Source organism: Populus euphratica, unplaced genomic scaffold (genome assembly GCF_000495115.2).
Source record: "Populus euphratica unplaced genomic scaffold, PopEup_1.0 scaffold275.1, whole genome shotgun sequence".
Taxonomy (NCBI): domain Eukaryota; kingdom Viridiplantae; phylum Streptophyta; class Magnoliopsida; order Malpighiales; family Salicaceae; genus Populus; species Populus euphratica.
The window spans coordinates 118,765-131,223 of NW_011500157.1; the positions used below are offsets into that span (position 1 = coordinate 118,765).

The 12,459-nt window shown below is 30.1% G+C and overlaps 1 protein-coding gene across 1 annotated transcript; it reads right to left on the minus strand.

Moving 5' to 3' along the window:
• Window positions 1-8,203: 8,203 nt before the first annotated feature.
• On the minus strand, window positions 8,204-10,059 carry LOC105111123 (NAC domain-containing protein 90-like). Its single transcript, XM_011006396.1, has 3 exons — window positions 9,851-10,059; window positions 9,283-9,581; window positions 8,204-8,735 (listed from the first exon to the last, which is right to left on the minus strand). The coding sequence occupies exons 1-3, from the start codon at window positions 10,008-10,010 to the stop codon at window positions 8,418-8,420; spliced, it is 777 nt and encodes a 258-aa protein (XP_011004698.1). The 5' UTR covers window positions 10,011-10,059; the 3' UTR covers window positions 8,204-8,417.
• Between the last annotated feature and the right edge of the window lie 2,400 nt (window positions 10,060-12,459).

A 12,459-nucleotide genomic window follows, 5' to 3' on the forward strand; every position in this document is an offset into this window, starting at 1 on the left:
CATCGGTAGAGTTAGGAAGAAACCAAATCACTTCATCATTAGATTCAAAATATATTTTAGGTATATTGGAGAAAGTCTATGGTTTTAAAGTACAACAAGTACATGAACCAACTTATAATAGACCATATTTAAAATATATAGATAGGAGTTTCCATATCATGCATTTTTTAAATTCCTGTACTTTGTTTAATGGACAAGGGCATTTCACTACCAGTGATCACATTGTAAACTTCATTTCCTAGAATAAATAGGTTGCAGATTGTGATTATTTAGAAATTAGGTTGTTCCTTAATTCTTTGACTAAGGGCATTTTCTTGGTATATTAACTTGTCACCTAATTTAATACATACTTTGAAAGAAATGCAAGTAATTTTCCAAGCTCACTTTTCAAAAACTAAACTCTAGTTCAAGATAATAGATTTAATGAAATTTAAATAATACTTTAGGGAGTTTATTAAAGAATATTTAAATAGGTTCATATAAGCTAGATCTAAACATTAGAAAAAGATTTCAAAGATTGATGTTGTATCAATTGCCCAACAAAGTTAGAAATTAGAGTTATAAATAATTTTAAGGGTATAGAAATTAAGAAAGTGTATGAATTAAGGTTTCATACAAAACTAGTTAAGGGATGAAAAATAAAAATAAGCTTATATTTTTTGCACTTATTATCAAGAGCCAATGCCTTAAGAGGTAGACATTGTAATAACCTAATTTTAGGTTCATCTAAAATTATCTTTTTTTTTTAAATAAAAATAAGAAAAAGAAAAAGGTTGAAAAATAAAAAGATGCAATAAGATAAACAACTTCATTGGTAAGAATAGGTTGGAGAATAATCTACATGCATAAATGAGAGATGGAAGGACCAAATTGGATCTTGAAACTTTTCTAGAAACTTGATTGCACCATTGAAGGACCTAAATGTGAAAACTAGTGAAAATTCAAGTTTAACTTGAAAATTTGGAAGACTTTGTATAAAAAGTAAGTCTAAGGACTTAACTAGATTTTTAAGAGGCTGATTTGATTTAATTATATTTCTAACTAAAGTTTTAATCAAGTTTATAAATTAATTTAGGACAAAATTAAAAGAATTAATTAAGTGCAAGGACTTAATTAGAATTTAAATAGGACAAATTAATTTTATTAAGGACTTAATTGGTGAAAATTTAAGTTTGAATGCTTAATTAATAAGATTAAAATTTTAGAAGACCAAATTTAATTTTTACAAGCTTAATTGGATAAAATCAAGGTGAAATTTCAAGAAAACAAAAGTTCAAGGGTCAATTAAGAGTCAAATTGAAGAATCTCAAAACCAAGGATGAAAATGAAAAAAGGCATGTAAGTTCGAGAACCAAAATCAATCAAATCAGGAGTCTATTTGAAAGAAATAAAAAGTTTGATAACTGATAAGGGTCAAATTAAACAAATTAAAAACCAAGGACTAGTTTAAAAAAAGAGCTCAAATCAAAGGAATCAAATGAAAGTTTTTAAGGATGCGATGACAAAAATTAAAAAGTTTTAGAATCAATTGAGAGTGCATAAGCTAGAATTAAAACAATAGGGACCTAATTGAAGTTTGTAAAATCTCAATTAAAAAACCCTAATTCCTATGGTTTAATCTAAATGACGTGTCACTCATCTTTAAAAAAAAGAACGAGTGATACATCGTTTAGTCCTTGTTTGTCATCTTTTACAACCAAAAGGGATGATCAGGTTGCTATCTTTAAGCAAATAATCATGATATTTTTTACCATCATAGAGGCTTAAACCACCACTAATGGGCTAGGAAACACATCCTCTATAAGGATAACAGATCCTCCTCATATGTTTATACTGGCTTTAGCTCAATGAACTTGAAAACATCTTATCCCTAATCAAATTTTCTTGTATTTTACAGTTTTAAGCTGATTGAGATCTCACTTTCTAATCAATAAATGTGAAATTTCGGATCTCCAAATCAGATGATATTTGACCCTCATGGTAGATATATATTTACTCTACAAGAATCAATTACTCATATCCCATGCTTACATACATTTTGTTACGATGATCTCTCCAATGTAGCTCACTTGGTCAACCATGATTGAAAAAGAAAATCACCATGCTTGTTTAAACTTTATGGTTATCTTCTCTCAACAAGTTTGAGCTTACAAAAAAAATAAAAAGAATCAGAATGCACCTTTTTAAAGAGGTTAGGGTAGAGAATGAGCAAGAATCTTCTTTAACAAACTATTGGAAAAACCACCATGGTTTTGCCATCTATGGTTTTGTTTAACTTATAAAAGGTTATTCTTGAGCACACCAGTAGGGGATCTGAAACAATTACAGAAAAAATCATTAAGAGAAAAAAAGAAGGAAATATATATATATATTAGAATACTTCGAATAAAAAAGAAAAAAAGGTAACAAATATTGTGTTTCAAAATGAAAGGAGAGGAATTTAGGTCAATCTGAGATATAAAGGAAACTAAAAATCAAGAGGAAAGAAGTAAAGAATCTAGAGAACGAATCAACTTTCTCATTGCTAGGTAAACCTTCAAACTTTGGTAAAGAGATGAAGCTCAATAAGCACACTCCCTTACCTTTTTTTTTGTGTTTTTAAATTATTGTTTACAAAGTTTGCATCATCTGAAGTCATTTATTACTTTGAAGGCCATGCTTATTGTTTTGAAATGTTTAAAAATGTTTTGAATATAGCTTTTATGTACTCAAGTTTTGTTTATTACCTTGTTTTAATGTATTAGAATATGATTATGAAATGACAAATGTTAATATAGAATGTTGTTTTTGCATGATTTGATGTTAGTTTAATCTTGTTTGAAGTTATGACAATATGTTTTAGGTTTTGATATTGTTGTGGTTTAGTTTGTTTTATGTTAGTCTGCTGGGTTTGTTGAAATTATAGACATGTTGTTTAAGTTTTAAGACAATATTTATGATCTATGCATAGGGAGAAGCTTTTTTTGGTTGTTATCCTTATGGTTCTTGCTTGTTGTTTTTGCATTTAATCTTCTATTTTTTATTGTTTTGATGATTCCATCAATTTGTGGTAAGCATGCTTAAGCTTAGATAATTAGGTTTAGGTTGTTTTTTTTAGTTTTATTTTATTTTTTCGAGTTTAGACTTTTTGTTGGGTTTCTAGGTTTGCTAACTTTTTTAGGTATACAGTCATCCATTGAACTTTGCCTTATATCATTTTTTTCTATGTTATTTCAATCGATTGATGGTTTTTATATTGTACGTATGTGTGTTGATATTTACTCTAAGTTTTTTTTGGCTTAAAAACATCAATTTAATGGTTTTTTTATCTTTGTTTTTTTTTTTTTGTTTTATTTTTTGTATAAAATCAAATAATTGTGACATTTGATTTATTATCATGATGATTCAACCTCATAATCTTTTTTGAATAGTGGGTTTACGTGTCTATGTGTCTTTATTTCAATTTGATCTAGTCTAGTTTTAAATTTTCATTTCTGGATTTATTCACAAGTTTTTGGTGTTCTTGAGCAAATTCAAACATTCCCCCCTCCTTTGATTTTTGTTTTCTTATTTTTTTTTTTGTTTCAAGTCGTGTTTATGGATTTGAGTTTTTGGGTTAGGAAGTCCAGCATATATGGCTGGCCTAAACCCTCTCTTTTTTCTTTTTTCTTTTTCTCATAGACAGTGTTTGACATGATCGATTTTTATCAAAGAAAATAAGTAATATTTTGTTCTAAAGGCATGTTTGCCAAACCTGATTTTAAGGAATTTTCTAAACCTTTCACTTTTAGTTAAGAACGTATTTGGTAAATATATCCTACTGGTTTTCCAACCATGTTTATATTCTTATCTTTTGTGCTTTTTGCTAAAACAACTCTCAAATAATTTTTAAAAATTTTGAAAACATTCAGTGACCATTTTAAAATTATTTATGGGTGTCTTGTATATTTTTCCATCCATTTCACTTAATATCATAGTTGTAGAATTATACTATAAGATATTGACCCAATATTAAAAATACTTGCTTTTTTTCTATGAAATTTCAAAAAATTCCAAAAATTCTAAAAACCTTTTTTTATTTAAAAAAAATATAAAAATATGTTTTATTTTTGTGTACATACAACTAAATTCTAAACAATTTCATGCATATTTTATAAAAAATAAAAATTACATTTTTATCATGTTTTAAAAATACAAAATTGATATCATGACCAGTTTATAATTATCCATTAATATTTAAAAAAAATAAAAAATACCAAAAAAATTAATTTGTTTAGTTAATATTCGAGGTATAAATTTTACAACGTAATGCATATTCCTAGTATTAAATTAAATGAATTAATAGAAACAAATGTTAGAAATTAGTTATAAACTTTATTGTTTGAGGGTATAAAATTATATTATAAAGTATATCCTCAGGTATTAAAGATATAAAGTATGAAATAAATACAATAGTAAAACTTAAGCGCTAGAACGCTTAAGATCTAACCTGACAAGGAAAAGACTTCTTCACGAAAGAAGATCTACTTGGAACCTTATATAAGACCAACAAATAGAAACACAACTTAGAATAATAATCAATCAACAATGCAACTTATCATAGGTAGGGTACACTAGAGGTGATGCATTTTTTCTTTGTACAACTAGTCTCCATACTTAGAATCTCTCAGACCATTAGGTTTTTTAATGATTATAATATTAGGTGAGAACTCATGAACTTCTTTATATCATAATTTTATAATTAAATACAAAACACTCTTTAATTATAAGAGGCATACCTATCATCCGTCGTCGTGCATGCCACGACATATATGGTTGAGCTTATCCTTAGATGACCCTTAATGTGTAATACCTTAGTAGAGAAAAATGTTAAAAATGTCAAGTGATGCAAACCCTAGTGACATTTTTAATTAAATCCGCAAAACCAAGATCTACCTAAGTCAGGCTTATGATTGATAATTGAGTTTAACACAATGGACAACCTACCCTAAGGTATGAAGACTATAACAACCGCCCCCACACAATGTCCTCACTTGGAGACAAGCATAAAAAGTATAAAATCACAATATAAATTGATCAATTTATTGAAAAGTATAGTTTACTAAAAAAACTAAGCAATAAAAATCCATATTCTCTATGCTTCAATACACGACAATTAATATGTATTCCAATATAAAAATTAAGTTTTATAAAAGAGTATTTATACTTTTAGAAATAAACCCCAAAGATAACTTAATGGATTCAATTAACCCAATTTAATACTAAGCCCAAAATAACCCAAAAACTAACTAAATAACTTGAAAATAATAAAATAAATATTATGAATCTTTTATCTTATGGTGTCAAAACTAATAACTAAAAATAATACAAAATAAATAATTGTTTAGATATAAAATCCTTACATGCCACCACTTCTTTTTGAGAAATAAATTAGGAATTTTTCATGTTCTAATACTCCATTTCATTATACCCACCCACTTCTTTTTGTATTAAATTAGGAAGTAAGTTTCCTTGATACAATAGACTCTATTTCATTAAATATTTCATGATTTTCTTGTTGGATTAGAAAACATAAAATACTTGACAAAACAAGCTTAATGATGTTGAAATCACTCCCTAGGTTGTGGCTCATGGTCGTCAAGTCCATCTTGAATATAAATCAAATTTATTAAAGCTTGTTTTTCTAGAGTTTTTGTTTTTTTAGTCCACCTTAGTCCATGTATCTTACAAAAGCTCATTAAAGGCTTCCTTGAACTTTTTCACTCTAGCCCTTGTGATTATGCGTACTAGAACTATTAATGAATCTTGTGGTGTGAGCTAGATTGCTTCATTAAGTCATTAAAATATAACAAAAAAGATACTAAACTTTTAATTTAAACAAGATCGACCAAATCTTTGATCCTCTACCTATAAATAAAAGGGTTAGGTTTAACAGGAAGCATAAATCTCTTATTAAAAAAGAATAACAAAGTAAAACTTGTAATGAATAGCATGTCATAATAATATATTCAATAAAAAATGATGTCATATCTAGAAATATAATTCAAGATCTGATAAGGGCCAAAAACCTTTAGAAAATAAACTATAAGGATAGATAAATATCCTTTACTAAATATCAATATAATAGATGTACATTTAATAATAATATGATAATGAAATTTGGTGTCATAAGAAATTTAAAATTGAACATATATTGATATTTACACTCAAAATACATATACATATAAGATAGATAAAGTATCTAGACAACATTGTAATATGATTATCTTATTATCTAAGAAGCTTGTTATAGAGGAAAGCTACCTAAATAGGTGATGTCATAAATAACTCATCTTTAATGCTTGTGTTAGTTCAAGTGTTTAAATTTAATAGTGGATCATTTTTGTATTAAAGTTGGGAGAAGAAATAGGATGAAAGAAATAAACATGGTCTAGTTTTACCTCTCAATAATCCAATACCAAATATTATGATGGTTGTGTTTGAAAAATTCCAATAAAGGAGAGGCAAAACATTTGAAAACCTTATATATAAAGGTAAGCATGAATAGTGTTGCAGTTAATACGGTATTGGTAGACAATGATGCATCAATGGTAAAATACTCATTATGCATAATATATAAAGCCTTGATTTCCACTTGCGAATTAATACAGCATTCCAAAACTCAAGGTATTCACCCTCTGGTGCACTCCTAAAAGTGCAAACCTTGTACCAATTAGGACCATATTTCCTCTCGGAAAAAAAGGATCCGAGCCGAAGTTGACAAATGATCAAAACAAATCCCACAATTATAGTTTTCAAACCTGTTTTGATGGAAAGAAGTAAAATAATGACTATAATAATGCTCTCCATCCATTTTTGAAGGTCTTGGTCTCATCAAAACTAGGATTTTTTGTCACAAAATTTGGGAAGTTATAGCCCACAAGGTTACTACCCAGAGAGGGCCTTAAGTATTGTGGTGCAGGTCTTAAAAAATGGCCGAGCACATCGTCCATGGCTAGGCCTATAGACCCCTTGGAGACTTGAGTACAATAGTGGGAGATTATATCCAAGTGATCAAAAGTGGTACAATACAAGGCATGAACTTCCGGTTGATGGGCAATCTAGGCACGAGATGGATGCTCCGAATAACATCGACCCCTTGTTTGTAGAACATCTTGGCTCGAGGATCGAAGACCAATTGGTGAAGGGTATTGTGAGCTTCTCCTGCCCACTACTCTTGCTTAGGAACACAAACACGTAAGGGCCTGTTATTGTAAGCATACATGGTGTGCTTACTTTTTAACAGGTCAGGCGCGTGGGCTGGTCTTGTAGGCCCACGAGTCTGGCTTTTTTTAATGAGTCGGTGATGCAGGCCCACCCAAGTCGAGTAGCACGTTTAGTTTTTGGAGTCAGTCTTTTCTTTTCTTTGATTTTAATTATAATTCATTAAATGTTTATTTTGAATGTTATTTTTTAAATACTATTCAATTTTTAATTTGTTTTCAAATCACATTGTAGCATTTTTTTATTGCATTAGCAATTGTTCTTTTAAATATTTATTTGATGACTTTCTTATGCATATTTATTTTTAAACTTTATTTGTTAAATGAACATACCCATAAAGTGGCTATATAATAATAATAATAATAATAATAATAATAATAATAATAATAATAACAATAACAAAAAAAATAATAAATTCATCCTGACATGTATTTAAAAAAGACGCCCTGTATTTATACCACATATCATGTCGAGAGTTTACCGTATTTGTTCACTTCAGCTCCATCATCTGCTGTTTCATGAGAATTCTAAAAGACATTATGCTTAAATCATACAAAAACTTCCTGATGAAGCTCGTAGATTATGGGGGGCGCCGCCCATGTGGGAGACAGTTCTGATCAATTGTTCATAGTGATGAAATTAGCACCTGTTTGCAAGCCTACCAAAGATGAAAAACTTTTCGAGTCCCTTGGTTTTTAGTGATTTCTCGGAGTATGAAGCATGTTGATGTGCTTCGTTAACAATATGCATGGACCTAAACTGCGAGTATATGCTGTAACGAATTTGTCATATAGTGAAATAGCTAAATCCTCGAAGCACATGGCAAACAAGGCTACAGCATTTACCGAAGTCCCAATTCACTAGTACTGGTAAATTTCCACACATTCAGGAGAATTCATCTACATGATCTTCTTCCTTTATTTTACCCTTTCGTTCACACTGAACGATAGGTTAAATGTTATACGTCGCCGAAAGGGCTACATTTCAGTCATTGCAAATACCTCGACATTGAACAAAAAAAAAAAAAAAAGAACAACCACAACAAGAAGAAATTCTGCCCTAGCTCTGAAGTTTGTTCCGTATGAAGGTGAAACCCTGGAGTGTTATTGGTTTTCCATATATATATAAAATACACGAGCACTTCCATTTCTTCAGCTACCCAGATATGATTTTTTTCATTGTTGATCTGAATGTCCCTGCTGACTCCAGTACTGATCTAATTGCTCCCACTCCCAGATAGGTTCATTATCAATAGCCATGTCGCTGATTTCTCCAGTTTGGAAGGGCTGGCCGTGGTGTCCTGAGGTTGAACTATCATGTGAGCATGTTATCTCCCCCGATGAAGGGCTTCGATGAAATGCTGTGGCCCCATCAGCCGGGGCTGCTTGAGCTCTCATCTGAACCATATTCTCCACTCCTAATGGCCGTCTATCAAATGCTCGCACGAAGTTGGACTTTTTATACACTCGACACAAACTGAATTCTTCCCTTAGCTGCAAAATATAACCAGGAGATTGCGTGAAGTAGGTAGAGCCTTGCATAGTCAAAACATTATGACCTTGAATCCATTAAAAGAAGAAGAAAAGCATTATGACCATAATATATGCAGTATCCTTCCTGGTAAGAAAGAAATGGGTCTTAAATTTATGGCAGAACATATATAGCACATAACATTATAATTAAGCTAACTTTTTCCCCTCATAAGATTTTTTACTTTTCCGTGCTAATAGAAAACTGGGAATTTTAGAATCAAAGAAATATTCTCATTTTGATTTAAGATCATGTACATTAACATCATATTCTGTTTGAAAACCACTCAATAGGGTTATATTAAATTTCAAGAATGGCTTTATATGTATTAAACTTCATCAAGTGGACTCAGACTAATCACTAAAATCAAAAGCTAAATTATTAGGTGAAATCTTCATAATGATTTACTATAACATTGACCAATAACATACTAAAATTAAGATTAATTAGTCATAAAAAGACGTAAAGCCATCGTAATATGCATACAGTATAGTGGCATATAGTTTGCACCTTTGGATATGCACCACTTGAAGAGGATGCTTCTTCTTCTTTTATAGCTTTATATTCATTCATTTTCCAGTCAGTTTTTTGTCCATTTGGAGCCCTTCCATTGTAGAACACCATGGTTCTTTTCTCGCCAATACAACGATTACTTTTGGAAGAGTATACAGAACCTGGAGAGCCAGTAGCTTTCCAATACCCAGTAGCCGTGAGTCGCTTTGGCCTCCCTCCATGGGCTTCGCTTTCTTGCCTTGGAATGAAGAAAAAACATTCTTCAGGGTCTCCATGGCACAAATCACCTGAAAATTCTGAATAATCAAAGTATTTGGATGAGAAAGAGAGCTTGATATGCCTTCAGATTTCTTTTTATGAAATTAATTCCATGCTTATATGCAGGAGCTTACGATGGTAATTTTTTACTTTCTTTTATACTAAGCCAAGTACAATATACATTCTCTTCATCTTCAATATACTTCATTATTTACAATAACTAAACACAGAGAGAGGTGGAAATGGATTAGGAACAATGAAAATTACTAATTATAGTGAGAAATTAAGAACATTAAAAGATCTTTACGTGGAAGCTCCCATGGATTGAACCCATATATATCAAGGACCGGTATAAGACGGTCCATTACCCGTAGCAGGTCCTCTCTCCTTGCTTCAAGCTTGTTACGCAGATAAAATGAGACCAGTTCTTCTTCTGTTGGGTAAAAACGAAACCCTGGCATATCCATCAGACAACTGACAATAACTTTCTTCCTTTGTTTTTTATGAAATAAAAGTTAGGTAGGGGCCGCAATCACTTCTAACGTTTATAACACTAAATATAGAGAGAGAGAGGAGTGAAATGCACCCATGGCTGCTTGGAATCTTCCATGCAATTGTTCAAGGAAAACTTTCTTTGTTGCCCCGCACGAAGGAGCGACCCGGACCCGTAATTTTTTCAAGAGATTCTTTGGATATTCATAGACTTTCAACTGTAATATGTTTGAGAAATTATTTAGTTGTGGCAATGATATTTCTAAATACAAATAAAAAAAAGAGTCATAAAAAAAAGAGTCATGTGATAAATTCAAATTTAGTGGGGTTAAAAACCCTTGAATACATAAAAAAATCTTATGTTTATAAAATTCTTATAAAAACCTACTATATTTTTATCAATATTAATATTGTATAAGAGATATTGTATAAAAGTTATCTTAAGACATATCTTATTTTCATCTTATATAATAGCTCGACCTCTTAAAAAAAAAAACTCGACTTATAAGCTATAAATATCCTATGAATGTTTTAAACTCAAAATTCATAATCTTTATTCTTTACTATATGTTTATTTGTAAAGTCTATCTAAAATATTAATTTTCTAAGTATAGACTCATCTTTTTTGGCTTTCCCTCTGTACCTTGGTAATTTTCTAAGTATAGGCATCATAAGGATTTGATCCTCTCAGTCTCTTAGAATATTTTTTTAAGTATAGGCTTATCCTTTTTAGGTTTTCCTTCATCCTTTAAAAATATTTCTAAGTATGGACATCGATATGGATTCATCCCCTTCACCTTTAAAATTTTTTCTATGTAATAGTATCAATAAGGATTCATTACCCCCATTCTCTTATAATATCTTCTAAGCATAGGCTTACCCTCTTTAGATTCTCCTTCGTATCTTTAGAAAAAATTTTAAGTATAGGCGTCAACAGAGATTCGATACCCTCAACCTTTTAAAGATATTTCTAGATATAAGCTATCTCTCCTCAGTTCCCCTTAGCATTTTAGAAATTGTTCTAATTATAGACTTACCTCTTTTGAATTTCCTTAGCCATTTAGAAACTTTTTCTAAGTATGGACTCCTTCATGGGTTTTCCCTAGCCTATTAGAAGAAGTTTCTCAATATGAGTTCCTTCATGGTTCTTCTTTATATGTTTAGAAATTCTTTTTCAACTATGGTGTATATCTTTACACACAAGTTAGCTGGTATATTACTTGGGGTTTCCATCCCTCTTGTCATACAAAAAATTTCAATAAACTCGTTATACTAGGTACTTTTATAAAGTCTTTACATATAAATATCACAAAGATATGAGGAGCTACTAATAAACCTAAATTTAACAGGTCTAAAACACCTTTAAGTGCCTAATAACTCATAATTTCAAGCAATGTGTCCAAGTTTAGCCTCAATGGGTTGAGCCTAGGAATAAGCCTAACTTCTATGGGCTCAGCCTTGGGGAAGAGCCTAGCCTCTATGAGCTTAGCCTTAAAGGAAAAGTCCAGCCTCTATGAGTTTCTCTTTTAGGAAGAGCTTAGTGCTATGTACTTAGTCTAGAGAAAAAGCCTAACGTCATGAGCTTAGTTTCGGAGAAAAGCTTAACCTTTATAGGCTCACCTGTATTTTGGATCCTACCCTCTCTATACTCTTAGATGTATAAAAGTCATCCAAGAGCTTACCTTGCTAGAGCCAATAAATTAATTGATTTTCCAACATATAAGTCTTGTTCTTAAGTTACTTGGATTTCTCAGGACATCTTCACCATGGTAATACATATATAGTTATTCATAGATCCTATTTTCATATAATATGTTATTAGAGTATTTAAAATAGTCAACTAGAGATTGTGGTGTTCAAATTACTCAAGGATCTAAAAGAATAAATTGAGAGTGTTAAAAAATAAACAAACTTCGACACAAGAAAAAGAAAAAAATTGAAATTGAATAAATAAACTCATGTGAATTTTTATAGATTTAAAATTTATATTGGGCCTATCATTATATCATGTTAACACATGATAACTTGATCAACAAAATTTCTGTACCATATTAAAAAGAAATAAAATAACATTTTATCTAAAATATTAAACTAATTTTCATACCAATAAATGAAACGCTTGCATAAATAAAAAGATGAGATCTCAGGTTCATATGTATCAGTTTATTGTAAAAATAATTAATATTCTAAATGTAAATATTGCAGGAATTCATACCTTTTATCCTAATTAATTAAGTGTTTAGATGATTATCTAAGTAAGAATTTGGACAATAAAAAAAAATCTTTTAATCTATAATAATATTTTAGATCTCCTAAGTGGATGGATCATACAATATTTTTATGGTTAGATTTGTTAAAAAGATTGTTGAAATCATGGTTTATGAACACTTTGATGTAAAATTAAAAGTGATTTTTACTCACCTT